Below are 22,034 nucleotides of genomic sequence, written 5' to 3'. Positions count from 1 at the left end.
TTTACCTGCACATCCACTAATATCATTTATTGTATCCGTTGCTCCTGATGCGGTCTCCTCTACGTTGGGGAGACTGGGTGCCTCCTAGCAGAGTGCTTTAGGGAACATCTCTGGGACACCCGCACCAATCAACCACACCACTCTGTGGCCCAACATTTCAACTCCCCCTCCCACTCTGCCGAGGACATGGAGGTCCTGGGCCTCCTTCACCGTCGCTCCCTCACCACCAGACGCCTGGAGGAAGAACGCCTCATCTTCCACCTCAGAACACTTCAACCCCAGGGCATCAATGTGGACTTCAACAGTTTCCTCATTTCCCCTTCCCCCACCTCACCCTAGTTTCAAACTTCCAGCTCAGCACTGTCCCCATGACTTGTCCGGACTTGTCCGACCTGCCTATCTCCTTTTCCACCTATCCACTCCACCCTCTCCTCCCTGACCTATCACCTTCATCCCCTCCCCCACTCACCTATTGTACTCTATGCTATGTTCTCCCCAACCCCACCCTCCTCTAGCTTATCTCTCCACGCTTCAGGCTCTCTGCCTTTATACCTGATGAAGGGCTTTTGTCCGAAACGTCGATTTCGCTGCTCCTTGGATGCTGCCTAAGCTGCTGTGCTCTTCCAGCACCACTAATCCAGAATCTGGTTTCCAGCATCTGCAGTCATAGTTTTTACCTAACTGGTAGGTGTTAGAAGATCGATGTTCAGTTGCATTATGAACATACCTTCCTTGGCCCTTCAGTCCTGGAACATGACTGGAGCCCAAAATATCTGGCTCAGGCAGGGATGCTACCCTGCACCAAAGGAGCTCTATTCTCCATCGTGTATAGCAAAAGGGATTACCATCTGCAGAATCTGAGATGAAACAGTGATTTAAACAAATAGAAAAGCACCAGCCACAAAATGGCAGCTTTATTGAATACTTAAAATAATAAAGTGTTTTCCACAAATCGTACATCTTCTGCTTTCTCTGCATTATCTATATACAATGGACCATCCTGCGAATTATGTAACTGAATGTGAAGTCAAAGTGTCTGTCCTCATTTTACCATACATGTAATCAGTTTCTCTAATCCAAATTATCATCAGAAACAAAGAGAAATGAAAAGAAATAAAAACATTTAAAGGTGAGGACAGATGTCCCATTGTGATTTAGGTGAAAAATTGGAACAGCCACGGAAGCATGGCTAAAAATGATTATTTGTTATTTTTTCTTCAAAGTTTGGTGATAATTTGTTGAGGAATTTCAGGACGAAGGGTCATTTCTGGTTCATTTGTCTATCCAATGCCCTGCATGCCTCCTTTGACCTCTCCTGAGAAGTATTATATTCTTACATCCAAAAGTGTAGGTTAATTACAAGCATACTTCCAGAATTACTATATGACTGTAATAAAACCAATATATTCATGAAGTGACGATATTCACTTGATTTGGTCATAAGGCATCGAAAGTGCGATGTTGTAACTGTAGCCAACATCTTCATCATAGGTAGAACGACAGATTGGTAAGACAGGAGCTGATTTATCAACAGAGAAGTCATAGACATAAATAATTCCTCGATGCCTGAAAAACAATAATTGGCAGTTAATGATCTTAAATAAAGTTAAACTTTGTTCAGCAAATTCATCATTTCATCTGCCGTAAAATATAATCAACATGCAATTTGCTATTACATTGTACAATGATTAAACGTATTATTAAAGAACTAGCATAGGAAAGTGTGTTTTAAAATTAGACTTCTTTATAATTGACATTGTTGTTCTTCGTGAGGGTGAGTGGATTTGAAAGAAAGTATGTTATTTGCATTTTTTGTTTTTACAAAACAAAACATTGCCTTACTGACTATACCCAAGGTCAAAAATAATTAAAATTCAGATTTAAGTCTGCACAAAGTGGAATCAATTCTGAATGCCTCCATTTTATGCAAAATGGGTAGTTACAAATTCAAAAACTGTGCTGGTAATCTCTTCACGATACCAACCCTGTCAATTTTGAAATGGGCCTGTTGCTGAATTTCTAAAGCACCTGCCTGTTTCAGGCCATGTGGTTCAATTAGGGTCCTTTGAAGCATACAGAGCCCTGATTTCCACTCTTGGGTGGAACTGGTCAAAGTCGTGTGTGCGCTTTGGAACAGTATAAATAATTTCAGATGTCGCCAATGTACCCAGCCTCAGAGACCATTGCTATCCCCTCACACATATTCTTTGACACTGACTGCTGCGCAGTCTTATTCTGAGGCCTCATTCTGACAAGCTGCACTGAGATGCTTGTTGAAGTCTGAGTTTATCTGCCAAATTTAATTGAGAGCAAAATCTAAAATCATGAGGACATCTTTGCTGTCAAAATGAGTGTTCCATTAATTGATTACCCAAAAGTTGAAATCAACTATTTACTTTAACAATACTTCTCAGTCTTAACAACAGAAGAAAGAACCTCTATCTTTTACTGTTACCATGGATATGGTACTTCTATTTCACAGAAAACCTGCCATTGTGGTTTCAAAGTGACACTAGTAACTTAACAGTTTACTGCCAAATTAGAAATTTTATCATGCCAAATAGCACAACCTGCACCTGGATTAAGACCGTACAAACTTACTGAGGACAACTACAGTAGTTGGAATAAAGCAGACATCCATTCAATTTATTTGAGCTTAATACAAACTTGAGTCCAATATTTAGCTGCAGTATGAGTGACACAGGATACAGACACTTACAGGTAAATTGTGATCATTATTTTTAAATAAAGATGACATTGACAATTCTATTTCGATGGGTTACACAATGCTGCCCTGCTTTTCAATATTTATGTACACAAAGGCATTTTACACTTATGTGAGGAATAAGAGAATGGTCAAAGAAAGAGTAGGGCCGATCAGGGATAGCATAGTGAATTTGTGTATGGAGTCTGAGGAGGTAGGGGAAGCCCTAAATGAGGTTTTTGCTTCTGTCTTTACGAAAGAAACGAACTTTGTGGTGAATGAAACCTTTGAAGAGCAGGTGTGCATGCTGGAATAGAAAGAGATAGAGGAAACTGATGTGCTGAAAATTTTGTCAAACATTACGATTGACAAGTCGCCAGGCCCAGACCAGATTTGTCCTCGGCTGCTTTTGGAAACGAGAAATGCAATTGCTTCACCACTTGCGAAGATCTTTGCATCCTCGTTCTCCACTGGAGAGAGGCAAATGTAATTCCTCTCTTCAAGAAAGGAAATAGGGAAATCCCCGGGAATTACAGACCAGTAAGTCTCACGTCTGTCGTCTGCAAGGTGTTAGAAAGGATTCTGAGGGATAAGATTTATGACCATCTGGAAGAGCATGGCTTGATTAAATGCAGTCAACACGGCTTTGTGAGGGGCAGGTCATGCCTCTCAAACCTTATTGAATTCTTTGAGGATGTGACTAGAAAAGTTGATGAGGGTCGAGCTGTGGATGTGGTGTATATGGACTTCAGCAAGGCATTTGATAAGGTTTCCCATGGTAGGCTCATTCAGAAGGTCAGGAGGAATGGGATACAGGGGAACTTAGCTGTCTGGATATAGAATTGGCTGGCCAACAGAAGGCAGCGAGTGGTAGTAGAAGGAAAATATTCTGCCTGGAAGTCTGTGGTGAGTGGTGTTCCACAGGGCTCTGTCCTTGGGCCTCTATTGTTTGTAATTTTTATTAATGACTTGGATGAGGGGATTGAAGGATGGGTCAACAAGTTTGCAGACGACACATATGTTGGAGGTGTTGTTGACAGTATAGAGGGCTGTTGTAGGCGGCAGTGGAACATTGACAGGATGCAGAGATGGGCTGAGAGGTGGCAGATGGAGTTCAACCTAGATAAACGTGTGGTGATGCATTTTGGAAGATCGAATTTGAAAGCTGAGTACAGGATTAAGGATAGGATTCTTGGCAGTATGGAGGAACAGAGGGATCTTGGTGTGCAGGTACAGAGATCCCTTAAAATGGCCACCCAAGTGGACAGGGTTGTTAAGAAAGCATATGGTGTTTTGGCTTTCATTAACAGGGGGATTGAGTTTAAGAGTTGTGAAATCTTGTTGCAGCTCTATAAAACTTTGATTAGACCGCACTTTGAATATTGCGTCCAGTTCTGGTCGCCTTATTATAGGAAAGATGTGGATGCTTTGGAGAGGGTTCAGAGGAGGTTTACCAGGATGCTGCCTGGACTGGAGGGCTTATCTTATGAAGAGGGGTTGAATGAGCTTGGACTTTTTTCATTGGAGAAAAGGAGGAGGAGAGGGGACCTAGTTGAGGTATACAAAATAATGAGAGGCATAGATAGTCGATAGCCAGACACTATTTCCCAGGGCAGAAATGACTAACACGAGGGGTCATAGTTTTAAGCTGGTTGGAGGAAAATATAGAGATGTCAGCGTGGGTTCTTTACACAGAGTTGTGAGAGTATGGAATGCGTTGTCAGCAGTAGTTGTGGAAGCAAGGTCATTGGGGACATTTAAGAGTCTACTGGACATGCATATGGTCACAGAAATTTGAGGGTGCATACATGAGGATCAGTGGTTGGCACAGCATCGTGGGATGAAGGGCCTGTTCTGCGCTGTACTGTTCTATGTTCTATAATGCACAATTGTATTGTAGATATGTCGTACCTCCGATGAGCTGTTAAATCATCATCCATGATACTGGCTCCTCTTGGATATTTCTCATTAGGAATATTTGCAGTGACCAGCGTATGTGCACCAAAACGTAGGTGTCGGACGGGATGTCTGGAAAAGTAATTATAAAATTAGTCTGAATTCCCTGATCTGGAGCTGCAATTATCATTTCCAACTATGAAACAGAAATTAAAATGCTTATCACATCAGTCAGTATCTAGAAGGATAAACATTGATCTTTTTCTTCCAAATATTTATGTTATTTTCACTTTTGTTCCCCCAAGATTTCCAGCTTTTAAAATTTTTCCACTTAATTTGTTTTTACTTTGATTTTCTAGATACTAAATTCTAAACAGGTCCTCAGAAAATTTAGCATTTTAATTGTTGTTAATTCCATAAGTAATGCAGCAAATTTTTACAATGACCCATGGAGATCTTGAAAGTGACGGGTTCAATTCAGTTCATGACCTGTCCTGAATTGACCTCAGACAAGCAGTAGAGCCAACAGCAATGTTCTTTGAGTCCATAGGATAAAAACTGAGTACAAGTCTGTTCTCTTTTATTATCTTACAATTCCTTCTAACATGTGCATCTTCTTGAAAACAGTCTGTGTTAGCAGGAAGGGATGCCAGAAATTTGACACGATGGTTGTGTTCAAGTTCCACTTGAGATTGATTCAACATCATCAGAGGGTTGCACTGAGAATAAACGTGGATGCTGTTCTTTGGATAAGCTACTTTTGTATGTATTAAAGAAATTGTCTGACATTAGTTAAAAAGCACCAGGTGTCCTGATCAATATTCCTTTCCATCATCAATCAAAAACAACAAAACCATTAACTAGTTAATAATCTGTTTTTGTCCATTTGATGACGTTGTATAAAACTGCACGTCATTACATGATACACATTTTCACATCTTCCAGATATGTCACAAGTGCATAAAACTAACCACTCAAAAATTACAAGTGAGGAAAGGATCTTTGGCAGATTTTAGAAAACCACACTCAAAACTTGAGTTTGCAATTGTCTCATGCAAAATGAACAAATTGTTACAACTGAAATGTTTTTCTTCTGTGATCAATCCACAGAAACAGCTGATGACCATTTACCTCGATTTTAAAAAACTCATACCTCGAGTGCATTTCCCAGAGTTTAGTTCCCATTCGTTGTTCCCACACACAGACCAATCCCTCTTCACCACCACTGACTATCTTCCAATCATCCATCTGTACTGATGACACGCCCAGTTGATGGCCATAGAGCGATATCACTTCTTTACTTGTCCGAAGGTCATATACTCTCACCCTGAAAAAGAGAAGAGTTGAGACATGCTAAACCAGGGCCAAAACAGAATACTGTGTACAGACTGATGGCAAAAGAAAACTCAGAAAACTTTGATTCTTCAACAAATATGTGGAAGTAATGCCTTTTTAATAAAATCCTTTTTTTCTCAAGTAATGACATTCTGTGAAGAGAATATTGTGCCTCATCAAAATTTACACATGCTACATAAGTATCTCAAACTATTAATAACTCTATTGATTAGTAAGATTAACTCCACAATTTTATGGATATATCACAAAATAAATTTCCTGAAGTACAAACTCCACTTCTGTATTTTACGATCTACATAAAACCTCTGATGTTTTCCGCAGGATCATAAAAACATATAGTGAAACGTAAGTTTTGAAAATGTTAGTTTTAATTGATATTTGTGTTTCATTACAATTTACTTTTGAATGATTTTTTAGTGCCAAAATGAAAGGTATATTCATGCATAAAATTGTGTAAGCTTACTGCAAATAGCCCCCCAAAAAAATTTATCACTGACACCAGCTGAGTGGAATGAGATGGTCTTGAGTTTTTGCTGGCTGTATCAATACAATCTGCCTGAAATTATCCAGAACAACATGAGAAAAGAAGGGAATTTTTTTTATTATAAGCTTCATTGAATGTGAGTTGAGCTATCATAATCTTGACCAATGATTTAAAAAAATTTCTACTTTGAAATCGTCGAGGGTTGATCAATGTTAGTTGAAGGACTCCTTTACAAATTGATCAGGAATCAAAAACCCCTTCAAAAGCATAATATGTAATATTTATTAATATGGGAGGGCTGTATGTCTAAGAAATGGGTGTTTATTTACAGATATCAGTGAGATGAGTCTGATAATTTCTCACTACAATGATGGTCTATCTTGTGATGTTTGACAATGACAATCATAAATCATTCTGCATAAAAGTTTTTTTTAATCATGGACAGGTGTATGGAATTGCAAAACGTAGTTTCCAAAGTACATTCATTTTAAAAAAACACATGCAATTAAAAATAGAATTTGATCTATTCAATTGTCTTGCAAAGCACTGGTAGACCCACTAAAGGATGATATGTGACTATTTGACAGCTTTGTGTACTTCCTTGAACGACAGTGCAGAAACCAAGACTCCATTAACATTTGCCACATACGGTTTTTAAGATAAAAAGCTCAGGTGGGTTCCCTTAACTGACTATGTGGTTGGGTGAGATCCAAACCCTGATCACGATGCCTTAGGCATTTGTCCATGTCATTCAACCATAAAGTCAGTCCTGCTCAGTTAGCTCTTACCTAGCAATTTATGGAGCCCCTGGAAAGTTCTATTCCCCAGTTGTTCACAGAGAATCATTGTGGTCGAGAATTGGATACTTATTAAAATGTTAAATCATTGTGATAAACCTATTTTCAGCTATAATTTAAATATATGTGGTTAAAATGATCAAATGTTTGTTTTAATTAAGGTATGTGTGTCACTGATAAGGCCAGCAGATGTTGCATATCCTTCATTGCTCTTGTGGTGGTGATGGGGAGCCCTTTTCTAACTGTGTGGGCCATTTCACGGGCAATTAGGAGTCACCCACATTACTGTCAGTCTGGAATCATATGTAGACCAGACCAGGTATGGACAGCAGATTTATACTCTTACAGGACATTAATTAACTTAATTAATAAATCCTGGAATAAAAACTAATTGAAATTAAGTCCTACCCATTCGTTGTGGAGGAATCGCCTGGGCCTCTGGATTACTAATCCAGTAACATTACCTCTAATCCACCACGCTACTATAAGGAACCAACAGCACTAGTTCACTGTTTTAAGGTATGATTTTATCTAATTTGAGAGTAAGCTTGAATCATAATTTTACTTAACCAGAAAAAACAGTTTGATGTACACTTTGTGCTTAGTGTTCTCAAGGCAGCCAAAGTGGAAATTCAGTTATGTTACTGTTATGTTGTCTGCTTCTCCTCTTCATCTTTGAGGTAGAACAAAAGCCTCAAGTGAAGTCACTGCATTCTGAGATTACTGGGCAAGTGCTTCTAATAATTTCCCTGATTGGTATATTTGATTCATTGTGGACTTCCATACAGCAATTGGAAAAGTGTATTCTTGGGGTATAAAATTCCACCTTGTTATAACAGTCATTAATATGAATTCTATCATTCAATAATTCCTACTTTGTACATATATTGGGGCACTTTGTTACCAGTTTCCAAGTTTATTTTACTAAATGAAAAATGGAATCTTTCCATACTGTTCAAACTGATTTTTTTTTAACCATACTGCCAGATGTTAGTGACTTTTAAACTTGTGTTCAAAAAGTAGTAAAAAAATCTTCCTTCTTCAAAAATGGGTCTTCTGTGACAACTCCTTTGTTATTTTTATTTTATGACAGCCTTTGAACGAGAACCAGTAAAATGAAAATTTGTAAGAAGTTAAATCTATTACGTGTATTTAAAAAAAAATCCTTTCCAAACACTCCTTGAAGAATTTGTATCATTTGTAAAAAGACCAATATTAATTTTGGATGATAAAAGCTGCTTTGTGGGACTGGATAACATTTGACATGGAAGCTGTACAAACACAAAGTTAAAATTATACAGGCCATGTGGGAGACAGAAAATGAGGAAAAAGTACTGAATAGAGGAGGCAGTCTGCAAGCTGGGTCAGACAGCTGGAAGGAATATAGGACTGTTGCCACTAGTTCTTTTATTTCCAACTGACTGAATTTCCAGAATCAGCTGAACCATGCTGAGAGGACAGAGTTGAGAAGGTTCCAAAATGACCTGTGCCACTGTGTGCAAGATTGTATGATACAAGTCTGTTTTCATGCACACTGCTGTCTGGCTAAGCCCTTGAAGGAAATGGGCTTGCACTTCTGCCAGAGGAAAATCTGAATTTAAAAGAACTGTGTTGCCAACACTGATGTCATGCAGGGAGTGGACGAGTTAGATCTGATGATTTTTCTATCTTTGCTATGTCTCCAATTCTGAGCAAAATATATAGTTTGTACCAACCATTATTTACATGTTAATTTAGTTTATGTTGAATCAGATTTTTGTTAAAGTAAAAGTTACAAATGATGAATCTTGTTTGGTAATTCTTTTCATGTGGGGCTCATTGGTTCTTTGCGTTCTGCATCCATTGTCATAATTGTCCATAAAACATCTATTGATTTGTTTCTTAGATTCTCACAAAACATCCACATGTATTGTCTGTGCATTTCAATTTCCAAAATCGTAATCCCCATCAAGTGAGTTAACTGCAGAAAAGTCCCTCTCAATTGGTTCTAAAAAGATATTGGAAAGAAAAATCTTAATTCTGATGCTTTTAACAAATTGATTTTAAACATATTTCTCATTTTTGTCGGCTTTATTTTTCTTTCTGTGGGGTTCTTAAATCTAAATTAGTGGTGAAGAAGAATGGAAATGCCCATGAGAGTTCTGAGTCAGACAGAAACTTAAGCAGCACTTTTAACTCCAGTGGACAGTCTCAATGTAAGGAAACCTAATCCTTATTAGTGTTGCAGGTTTCAGCCACACACAGCACCAGCAGTTGTTAAGCTATAATTTATGATCCAGCTGGACAAAGATCCAAAAAGAACATTTCAATAGTCACAGATTCCTGGAATTATGGCAAATTCACCCTCCAGAGGGGAGAGAGAGAGACTGGAACTGAAACCAGATGAAACACAACAATTGTTAGGATTTAAAAAAAAACTCGTAGATGTACTGAAACTTTTGTCTTGTTAAAATCTAGGTTTTCTGGAATGGCAGGAACCATTCAAAAGGACCTTCTAGCAATGAACAGACTGTGGTAATACACTATTAGGAGGGCAGCCAACCTGTCCTCTCAGCTGCTATATCAAAAGAGATCAGGAAGGGAGAAAATTAAAGAAAAGTTGTAGTCAATTATTGTGGATCAGTATAAGGCCTTACTATTGTTCAGAATTAATTTTATTAAGGACCTGGAAAACAATATTATGATATAATTAGCAAGTTTGTAGATGATACAAGAACTTGTTTGAATGTTCAAACTGTAGAGAAGTATTGTTTTCTGACATGATTCTTTCGAACAAGTGTACTCAGGGAATGGGCCAAACAATAGCAAATGGCATTTAATACAAATTAATGCAGCATGGCGCATATAGATTGAACTGATATAAAATATATGAATTGTTTATCGGGAATAGCATTGAAATTGTTTGAGAGAAAAAAAATTCTAGTGTTACGACCACAAAAGGTAATGAGCTTTGAGGTAATGAAGTACAAACAGGAAGGTCTGAAAGGGTGGAAGGCAGGAGAGATAAAAATTATAGAGGTTTAATTGTACAGAGGCTAAAAGTGGCAATGGGTAGAGCAAAGAAACAAAGGATGTGGTGAAACATGAGGTGTGAATGACTGCATAGCAGCTGAGTGCAACACAAAGGATTATGGAACAGTTTTGAGTCCAGAAGGCCACAAATGTACATTCCAAAATGAGATGCTGTTCCACAAGCTTCTGTTGAACTTCGTTGGAAATCTGGAGCAGATCAAAGACAGAGCAGGGGTGAGGTGGAGGCTTAGAGACAAGCAATAAGGCTGTCACCATCTCCAATAACGAGACAAACTAACCACTGTTGTTGACACTCAATGATGTTGCCATCACTGAATTCCCCCAATATCAATATCCTGGGGGTTGCCGATGATTATGTGGTGAGTCCAGTTGATTTTCTAAAGAGAGTAGCTACAACAGCAGGCCAAAGTCTAGGAATACAGCAGCAAATAATTCCCCTCCTGACGCATACAGCCTGTCCATCTTCGAGACACAAGTTAGGAGTGTGATGGAATACTCTGCATTTGCTTGGATTGATGCAGTTCTAACAACATTCAAGCAACTTGACACCATCCAGGACAAAGCAGCCCACTTGACTGGCACATATCCACAAGCATCCATTCCCTCCACCACTGAGTCAGTGGAAGCAGTGTGTACTATCTATAGGATTGCACTGCAGAAATTTACCGAAGATCCTCAGACAGCATATTCCAAACCCATAACCACTTCCAAGTAGAAGGACAAAGGCAGCAGATACACGGAACAACTACCACTTTCAAGTTCCCTTCCATGCTTTTCACTGTACTGACTGAAATATATCACCACTCCTTCAACTTCTTGGTTAAAATCTTGGAATTTCCTCCCAAAGGGCATTGTGGGTCTTCCTACAGCAGATAGACTGCAATAGTTCAAGGTGGCAGCTCATCACTACCTTCTCAAGGGCAGCTAGGGACTTGCAATACATGCTGATTCAGCCAGCAACACCCACATCCTATAAAGAACAAAAAAGGCACTGAGATATGCTTATGGACTGACTGAATGTGTACCAAGTGTCCACCCAGTCTGCATTTGGTTTTCCAATGTTTTTGCACCATAAGCAGAAAATACAATACAAAATTGAAAGAATTCATAGAATCCCTACAGTATAGAAACAGACCCTTCAGCCCAACAAGTCCACACTAACCCTCCAAACAATACTACACCCAATCCATTTCCCATTACTCTACATTTATCTCTGACTAATGCACCTAACCTACACACCCCTGAACACTAAGGGCAATTTAGCATGGCCAATTCACCTCACCTGCACGTCTGGATTGTGGGACGAAACCGGAGCACCCAGAGAAAACCCACACAGGCAAGGGGAGATTGTGCAAACTCCATACAGACAGTCGCCTGATGCTGGAATTGAACCCAGATCCCTGGCACTGTGAGCCATTGTGCTGCCCAAGTCTACTTCATTTGGCTTTTGTATAACAAAGTCTTTTGTCATTTAATCTCTCCTGGCCGCCACCCTATTAGAGACACCTTCAATTCTTTCACATTGTCCCTCCTACTTGCTCGAAACATATTCTACCTTTAATTTACTTCTCTTCTAATGAAGGGTCATCACAACTTTAAAAGTTAAGGTCTCTTTTCTGAGATACTGTGTACCCTGAGTTTCGCCAGCTTACTATCTGTATTGATTTCAGATTTTTGGCTTTTACAATATTTTGTCTATGTTTGAAACAGCACGCTGAATTTCACCAAAAGTCAACAGTGCCAATTTCAGGAAGTTTTGAAGAGTTTCCCCTGAGTGTGTTATCTTTCACAATTTTGCAATTTATCTCATTCTGTATTTATCAGACATCTACTGCGGTGCCATTGAACACTGACCAAGAGCAGAACTCACCAGAGCAGGAACCTTGAGAAAATTCTGCCACCAGCACCATATTTAAATACCAGCTGTACAGCATGATTAGCCCTTCACAGTACACATGGTAAAACAGGACTCTCAGGTGGCATTTCATAGGAAATAGAATCTGACATTTGTATCTCACATTTTACATCATCTCATTTGATCAATTGTAATAGCAACTGCATCTACAAAAATGAAGTTGCAGTCTATTCCCCCTTTGCACCATTATTACAGAATAAGAGGTCACCCATTTGAGACAGAGGAGTAATTTGCTCTTTCAGACAGTAGTGAATCTGTATAATTCTTTATCACAAAGGGCTGTAGAGTCTGGGTCATATTTTCAAGGCTAGGTTGGACAGATTTTAATCACTAAAGTCATCAAGAGTATTGGGAATAAGGCAGAAAAGTGGAGTTGAGGATTGTTGGATCAGCCATGATCTGATTGACTGTCAGAGGAGACTGTTTTGGTTGAATGGCCTATTTCTCTCCTACAGATTACAGTCTTAGGTACAGCCCTTTCGGAAGGAGGGGTACTCTTTCCCTAATGCTCAGTGTAGCATAATGTCTTGTTATTGTTAATTGTGGGAGCATGACATGAGAAAACCTTCAAACAATTGAAAAAAAATAACTTTTATTGAGCAACAAGGAAAGCTGGAATAAGCAGAAGCTGTTTGCCTCTCCAACAACAGATTAACTCCATCACTTCATCCATCTCAGATGTATTCTTTGCGAGTGTCAATGAAGTCTTGTCTGGTTTGATATGCTGAAGGTGATGTTCCTCCAGTTGAATGTCCTCATTTTCTTCCTCAGAGAAATGTTGCCACTTTTTTCAGTGTCCAATCCAGTTATGCAGGGTATAGTATGCAAGAATGATATGGTATGTTATATCTGGAATGTAAAGCAAAGCCTCTAAGACTGATCGAAACCTCATCTTCAGGATGCCAATCGTTTTCTTGATATCGGTCCTCATGGAAGAATGGATTACATTGTCTTAGTCAGCATGTTGTGAGAATCATCGGCCATGGTTGCAGAGGGGAGTCCACGTCTCCCAGGAGTCAGTCATCCAGCCTTGGATGTGAACACCCACATTATCAAGAATACAGACATTTAGGCAGCTTCCAGGATATCTGGTGCAGATATTTAAGATACCGATGATCACAGATGACTTGCACACTGATGGAACCCTTTTCTGTTGATAAGTCGTTATGATATGGAGCACTCAACACAACATCTGTGCAATCCATTGTGTCCTGCACCATGGGAAACCAGCTATGTTGGCAAAGATTACAGCCTAGGCTGCAGCACTGATATAGTAACAGAAATTGAGATGAAGTGGTGTGATCTATCACAAATTGTATCAGTAGCAGTTGTGGTACATTTGTGGATCGAGGTATGACAGATCCCATGCACAATCCCCGTAGAATCGGGGAAGCATTCAAGTTGCATAAACATTAGGTGCAGACACTGGGATATGATGATCACCCATCCCTTCAGCTTGCAAGTCCTGCTCCAGCAGATGGCACAGTTTTGTGACAGTGTCCTGGGACATCCTCAGTCTGCAGTAGCAATATATTTACTTGTCTGGAAGAAATGGTATGGAGGACAAAACTCTGGGTCTTCTGCACCTCCTCCACATCTGAAGGGGACTTGCAGCTGCAAAAGCTTCACATGGCAGCTGTTCAACAGGTCCTGGGCTAGCTGACACATCTGTTCCTCTTCATTTCTCTGTGCCTTTGTTGCACCTCTGCCACAGTGATGATAATCTTGCTGTAACTGGATCCTTTGGTTACAGTTCCAAAGAACTTAAGTGGGGAATATCAGAAATAGAACAAGTCCCTAGTAATATGAATAATCAGCACTTACACCCTGTACAATTGACAGCTGATCCTCATCATCTGTGCAATGGTACATGGAGGACTCTGACAAGAGGGTCATGGAATGCCTGTTCTTGGATCTTTGACATTGTGAACCTTATTGTGATGTAGATAGCACAAGCTATGTAGTGAATATACAATAGGAGATTTTAACTGTGGTAGGACTACTGAAATCCTTCTTCTTCTTCACTACCCCACCTCCAACATACACTCCATCACTCAAGAAAAGTAGCATTGCATAGAAGAACATGTTGATAAATACTTACAGCGTAAAAGGGAGGAAATTAGTCCAGACCCTTGAGCAGTCTATGAGACCTTGGATTGTTTTTGTGAACTGTGACACCTTTAAGGTCATCTGTTAAGGTCATCTGTGATTACTTCTGCTTCACAATGATCAATGACATCGTCAAGATTACTTGTGGCCAGGATTAATATTCAACATAGCTTGTCACTGCATGCATTTCATGTTCTATCATTACAAATACCTTAAACCTGTACACTGTAAGCACCTGACAAATACAATTGGCCCTTGAATAGCCACACTGCTCACAAATACAGCTTGCATCCTCAGCAGAAAGAAAACACTTAATCCGGGTTCAAAGGCAGTCACTTTTCATCTACATTGCTCACTTGCGATTTCGATGAAGATGGAAGGCAATGCTGGCCACATTGCTCATTGAAAGTCGCAGACTCAACCTTGCTGATCCAATAAAGGGACAACACAGTGGCTCATGGTAACTACTGCTATCTCATTGTGCCAGGAACGCTTCCTTGGGTGACTACCTGTGTGGAGTTCGCACATTCGCCCTGTGTCTGCATGAGTTTCCTTCAGCTGCTCCAGTTTCCTCCCATTATCAAATGATGTGCAGGTTAGGTGGTTGGCCATGCTAAATTGCTCATAGTGTGCAAGGATGTGCAGGCTCGGTAGAGTTTCCATTGGAAATGCAGGATTACAGGGACAGGGTAAGGTAGTGGGTCTGGGTAAGATCTTTACGGATGGTTAGTGTGCGCTCAATGGCCTGCTTCCATACTGTAGGGATTCTATGATACAAACCTTCACATTCCTCTTCTCTTGCACTCTATCAAATCCATCAGTTCTGAGATGCCTTTCATCTTTCTGTAACATTTTTCCACCCAACTTTTCCATTTCAGTCTTCCGCCACCACTCCTGAATCCCATTTCTACAGTCCACCAGTTGAAGCCACAATTATGGTGCCGCACTTCACCCCCACAAAGGAAACCATATTCTCCAATACACCATTATCTCCCTAATATATGGTGAGCTGCCCCCATCTGGTCACACTTGTTACCTCTCTGCATCCCAACATACTGTATCTCATCCCCACAGCTGACTTCCTCAATTTGCTGACCATTGTGCCGGCTCCGGCTAACTTGCCTTGAATTCAAGTGAACAGATCCCCAAGATAGACCAATGGTCTAGTTTACTTACAGACTTAGAATGTCAGTCCTGATTGGTGAGTGATGAGTGGCCTCACAACAGAATTATAATGAAAAGCATCAGTGAGCTGCAAAGTACAGGATTGAAGAGCTAACCTGTATCATATGTCAGTTGGTGACATGACATGATGTGGTGAGAGCCAAAAGAGTCAAGAATTCTGATTCCTGGTGAAGGGCACCTGCCCGAAATGTCGATTTTCCTGCTCCTTGGATGCTATCTGAGCTGCTGTGCATTTCCAGCACCACTCTAATCTTGACTCTAATCTCCAGCATCTGCCGTCCTCATTTTCGCCATGATGTGGTGAGACTGGTGTGTGTCTGATGCCAACCTCTGGACAGGAAGTGCAGATGGTCTCTGTCTATGGAGTGTTTGACTGAAATTTTAGGGAATGTTAGCCATGATGGAGGCTCAGAGGAGCAAGCCATGAGCTGGAGTTGCCAGGTATTGCTTTGACTTTTTATTTCAGAATTGTTGCTATCTAGCTTCTCCCCAGTGTGTGGGAGAACAGCAAGTTCATAGAAATTTGGAAACAACAGATAATGATGAAATGAAAATGCATGTAAATAGACTTCTCACTGCTCACTAGAAAAATGGACATTTTTTCTCTACAGCAAGAATCTCATTGTTTTGATTTTGCAATATTTTCCCAGCTGACTCGTTATTGCCTATGTTGTTCATGTGCAGCGAATGTATCAAATTCTATCGACAACACCATTTCATTCATGTCAAAAAAAACTTCAAACACAAGAACAAGGAGCAGGAAATTGAGACCCTTGAGCCTGCTTTGCCATCTGATATGTCCATTGCTGATCCTAACTGAGCCTCAAATCCACTTTCCTGCCTGCTATCCATGACCCTTCAACCCATCACTAACTTAAAAAAAACTGTCTATCTCCTCCTTGAATTTACTTAATGTCCCAACATCCACCACAATCTGAGGTTATGAATTCCACAGATTCATGACTCTTTGAGAGAAGTAATTTCCCCTTGTGTTTTGAATCTGCTACCCCTTACCCTAAACCTATGACCTCTTCGTTCTAGATTGCTCCATATAAGAGATGTTGTGAAACTTGAGAATGTTCAGAAAAGATTTACAAGGATGTTGTCAGCATTGGAGGATTTGAGCTATAGGGAGAGGTTGAATAGGCCAGGGCTATTTTCTCTGGAATGTCAGAAGCTGAGGGGCATGCATAGGATAAATAGACAAAGTCTTTTCCCTTGGATGGGGGAGTTCATAACTAGAGGGCATAGGTTTGGGGTGAGAGGGGAAAGATATACAAGAGACCTAAGGGGCAACGTTTTCACTCAGAGAGTGGTGCGTGGATGGAATGAGCTGCCAGAGGAAGTGGTAGAGGCTAGTGCAATTGCAATTTTTAAAAGGCATCTGGATAGGTGTATGAATAGGAAGGGTTTGGAGGGATATGGGCCAGGTGCTGGCAGGTGGGACTAGATTGGGTTGGGATATCTGGTCGGCATGGTCTGTTTCCATGCTGTACATCTCCATGACTCTATCAGGAAACTTCCTTTCTACATCTACTTTGTCAATCTTCTTTTGCACTTTATATACCTCAATAAAGTCTCCTGTCATTCTCCTAAACTCCAGAGTACAAACCTAAACTGTTTATTCTCCTTCACAAAACAAACCCTTTATCTCTGGAATCAATCTAGTGAACCTATGGTTACCTATGTCCTTAATTAATCTGTATCTGGTGCATGAAGTCTAATTTTGGACCCCTCACCTGGTGGATGATATAATGCCCTTAAAAGAGGAGTCAACAGAAGGTTGTCATGCCTAATGAAAATGATTTTCTCAAGGTTAAAGAGCTGAGTCTATTTACTTTAGAACAGTGTAGACTCAGAGTTGACTTGAAAGTATAGAAGGGGAACAGCTGGAATGCATATATATTGGTAGATTGAATACAAATAAGTGAAGCATAGAGAGTAGAAATTGATGAAGCATTAGACAGTTTTTCTTTCCAAAACTGTAGTGAGCCTCTGGAATATGTTGCTGCATTGCGCAGTGTGTGCTAGCTCCCTGCAAGTTATCAAAAGGAACTTGGGTCAGTCCTTGGTTGGAGGCAAAGGTCACATCTTATAAAAGCAGGAAATTTAACAATATGGATAATTGTTGGGTGTGTCAGAAGTTCTTTACATGGTCTCTGGAAGGTAAGTAATATCTAGTCATGGTGCCTCAAGTATCAAGAATGTTCAGAAGACTAGAAGGATAGACTGGTATGTTACTGTGAGTCAAATTACAGTGTGTTATAAAGAGGGTGTTCAGCCTGTCATAAGTTGTTTCACACAAGTGAAGACCATTTTCACCCCTTCTTCCATTTTTATCTGTAACATTATGTCTTTTAAATACATGACCAATATGACTCTTTCAAATCTTTTGGCATTAAGAGAAAGCTAAACCAATAACATCTCAACATTTTTTCAAGTCAAATGATGTTAAAGGATGGAGGAGAATCTAGACCAAGGTGGGATATGGGAAGTGGGAGGATTTGAAAAGGCCACAGCGAAGGTGGGGACAATCAAGATGAAAAACTAAGGAGAGGGAAGCTGATGAGCTCAGATTTATAGGTCAGTCTTTTATTTCAAAACAATCTTACCAAATGATGCAGTAAATGCATTTGTATCAATCAAATACTATCCACTTTTTTAGGAATCACTTGAAAGTCATGGAAACAAATGTGTTCACATCCATAATGACTTCAGTGAATGAACAAAAAGGGACGAAAATGCAGATGATTATTTAGTGTTAAAGAAAAATTAGGTACAAAGTTTGGGAAAGGACTGGGGCAGAGAATCATTTGGGTGCAAAATTACATGGTTGGCAGGACAGTGCATTCTAAAATTAATTCAGGCAAAACTTTGTAAATCAAAGCAATTTACTTTAAAAAAGAACTTAATTACATCTGTTACATTACTATGTTTTAAACTGTTGTTTTGTTCTACCTGCATACATAGAACATAGAACATTACAGCGCGGTACAGGCCCTTCGGCCCTCGATGTTGTGCCGCCCTGTCATACTAATCTGAAGCCCATCCCACCTACACTATTCCATGTACGTCCATATGCTTGTCCAATGACGACTTAAATGCACTTAAACTTGGCGAATCTAATACTAATGCAGGCAAAGCATTCCATACCCTTCCTACTCTCTGAGTAAAGAAACTACCTCTGACATCTGTCTTATACCTATCTCCTCTCACTAGCTACTACAGTAGCAAAACTATTGATCCAGAGCCAACCAGTGGCTAGCATATGAAACCACATAATTCAACAACTACATGATTTTAGCGGTGTCAGAATGACATTGTATTAGACTCAGTATTGAAACCAACAATACAGCACAAACCAAAGGCATTACATTGGATGCTGTGAATAATGTACATTTTTGATACATAGTCAATTAGAGAGGGGCCTGTTAGCTAAGTTGGCTAGACAGCTAACAGGTGGTTCTGAACAACACCACAGAGTCAAAGATGGAATCTGATTCCCATTCTGGCTGAGATTAAATTTGAGCTTGTTAATGATCTGTCGTATTTAGCTGTGATTTGGTGACCCTTGAACAACCGAGGATCGTATCTGGAAATGAAGAATAGATTAGATCTATTCATTTTATCCCAGCAACAATATCTACTTTTTAATAAATAATTACAATAGCATTTCTAAAGAAAACCAATTTACTGCAGGAGTTTTAACATCATATACTGTATATGGCTGATAAAAATAACAATGTCACTCTTTTTGTGAACAATGGAACATGTAAAACTTGATGCAACAGCATTCAGAGATTACTGCATTCCCAATCCATCACTGCATTCCAATTCCCTTCTAGCATCAGTCTTTGCTCTGCAACATGACGACAATTCTCACATTCTAAACCATTTTTTTTTCCAAAACTACTTACAAAATCAAATCTCATTCCCTGTAGGAAACTCATCAAGGGAAAAAAGACAACAAGGCTTCATCACAGGGCTAATGCTTTTACAGACTCTCACATCTGCTAATGCAGAAGCTGTATCAATTTAAATACAAAGACGAACACAAGCTTTTATTATTCATTTGTAAGAATTTGTCAGGCAAAGTGCTCTAGAATTAATCAATCTAAAGTTCATAAAGTAATTTGACAATTAATTAATTATTCGGCAAGCTGCTCCTCGGGCATAAGTATTCTTTCCTTGGCAAGCGAACTATACCCTACAATCTGACACCTACTGTGGGACTGGGCTGCCAACTGCACCCACAATTTAGAGCTAAAAGTCTGCTCCTCAGAAGCAAAGAAAAATCCATTAGACTTTGGCTTTGTGCCACAATTCAACAATATTTGTGCTTCTATTACCATTTCCCCACTGTTTATGGATTATCATTTTGAGCAGCTTAGCCAAAGGACTGTCTGAGGAAATCTCTAAAGCACCTGAAATAAGTACCATTTTGGTGCCTTTAATCAACTAAATGGAATCTGAAATCTGCTTGATGGAGTTTTTTTTCCCACAAGAGGGCTGGTGTAGCTCCCTGTGCACACATGTTCCCTCACTCTCATAACACAGAGATGTTGGTTTTTATATGATACAGTTTTCAGTCTTTAATTTTAAAGTGAGCATCTTGCCAAATAAATTTTATGGAATTTTTTTTAGCAGTGCTTATTAGAATATCAACTGCAATGACCAAGTGCTGTCAATTTACTTAGAAAATAAATAGTTCTAGGGATAAAAGACATTCAGCGAGATTTCAAATTACAAGATTTAAAAAAAAGTGTAATCAAGTCATTCTTTCCAAATAAAGTTATCTGGATTTTCTTACCAAAATACACTGAATGACATGTAGCAGATTAGCCCCATTTTAACTACTGCATATAGACATCATTTATACTTTTCACTTGTGACAAATGACAGGGCACGACACAATCATCTTGTATTTGAATAAAAATTTTGCTAATATCAAGTTTTAATTCATTTGTATATATGTATCTCACTTCATGTAAACAAGTAATGTTTTTTGGGTGACACCACCTGGCCCCCTGCGTGCAAGGCCACAGGATCAAATGCCAGTCAGGCACTTACTACTGACTGATGGGCTTCTTGATCAGTCAGGCTCCCCAGCCCACAAGTCCTGACCTGCTTGAGGCAATGGAAGGCTGGCAACTGCTGGCAGCTGTAGCAAAGGGTGCAAGGCTCAGGCTGCTGGCTGAATGGGACCAACAAAAGGAGGTTTCATTTTTAGTTTTATTTCTTCTATCCATAATAACACACTACTTTTAATGCCATATTATTCTTATTAAGTAGTTGAGCACCTTCCGAAAATCCAAATGTCTAACATCCATTGCTTCCTCTTTATCTATCCTGCTCGCTAATCATCACAGAATTCTAATAAATTTGTCAATCATGTTTCCCCCTTTGTGAAATTCTGCTTGATCATATTATGTATTTCTATACACTGCATTTTCCAAATAACTGACGTTAAGCAAACTAGCCAATTGTTTTCTGTTATTTTTGTCTCCTTTCCTTTTTAACTAAAGGTGTTACACTGGCAATTTTCTAATGCTCTGGGGCTTTTCCAGAATCTAAGGATCCTTGGAATGACAGAGCAGGCTTGAGGCACAAAGTGGCCTACGTCTGCTCCTAATTCAGAGCTTTTTATGTTCATGTATCAGTAATACATTATTCTTAAGAAACCAATTAAAATTGTTCATAACTGCTGATCATGCACTATTTGAGTGTTGGCAAACCAATCAGAGTTCAGGAATGCTACAAACAATGCACATAGGTAATGACCAGCAAAGAACAATGAGCAGTAACTTTTGGCAAGACACAGGAAAAACAAAGAAGTAGACTTCACTCAACGGATCACAGCAAGAGACAAATGCCTTGACAGTCAAAACTCACAGTATCTCAGAATGGACAGACTGATTCCTCTGCCTTTACTAAATACTACTCTATTGTACTCATGATAAGAAACAAGTCCTGCAAAATTTGATACCCAGAGTGGTTGTGCGTCTATTCAGAACTGAAAGACCCACTAATAATTGTATCATCCCAACCTGGTTTATAAATGTAATTGGCTTGGTCTGACAATGAAAGTTAAATTGAATCCTTCAGATGTCACAAACCACCCAGAACCACTGTACCTGTTGTTGCACTGACATGCAGAGTTATATGGAACATACTGTGAAGAGAAACATGCTTATTTAAAATACAAAAACAACTAACATGATTATGTACAATATCACTGGTCAACTGAAGTTTGCAAATAAGAAGGAATCAATTCAATTAAATAGAGTCAAGGCAGTTTTGCGAAAGGTAAATCAGAGTTAGAGTTCTGTGATGACATAACAACAGAGTGGGTAAAGGGGAATCAGTTACACAGTCTTAGAGTTGTAGAAACCTACAGCACTGCGAAAGGACTTTCGGCCCAAACTGGTCCATGTCGATCAAAATGTCCATCCACACTAACTCCATTTCCCTGCACTTTGCCCATATCCTTCTAAACTTTTCCTATCCACGTATTTGTCCAAATGCCTTTTAAATGTTGTTAATGTACCTGCCTCA

The 22,034-nt window shown here is 39.5% G+C and overlaps 1 protein-coding gene across 2 annotated transcripts in view; it reads right to left on the bottom strand.

Annotated features, from left to right (window-relative positions):
- Positions 1-928: 928 nt before the first annotated feature.
- fbxw8 (F-box and WD repeat domain containing 8) overlaps positions 929-22,034 on the bottom strand; it is a 170,579-nt gene continuing 149,473 nt past the window's right edge. Inside the window, exons 10-12 of one of the 2 annotated variants that reach the window (XM_060844021.1) lie at positions 5,754-5,927; positions 4,616-4,732; positions 929-1,566 (exon numbers count right to left, since the gene is read on the bottom strand). In XM_060844021.1, coding sequence (XP_060700004.1) covers positions 1,425-1,566; positions 4,616-4,732; positions 5,754-5,927 — 433 coding nt within the window. In that variant the 3' untranslated portion in view covers positions 929-1,424. The remainder of the gene's footprint in view (positions 1,567-4,615; positions 4,733-5,753; positions 5,928-22,034) is intronic. The other variant, XM_060844022.1, reaches the window with a different exon arrangement.

This window comes from Hemiscyllium ocellatum, chromosome 24 (genome assembly GCF_020745735.1).
Source record: "Hemiscyllium ocellatum isolate sHemOce1 chromosome 24, sHemOce1.pat.X.cur, whole genome shotgun sequence".
In the NCBI taxonomy this organism is placed as follows: Eukaryota; Metazoa; Chordata; class Chondrichthyes; order Orectolobiformes; family Hemiscylliidae; genus Hemiscyllium; species Hemiscyllium ocellatum.
This window is presented reverse-complemented; position numbering and strand designations above follow the sequence as displayed.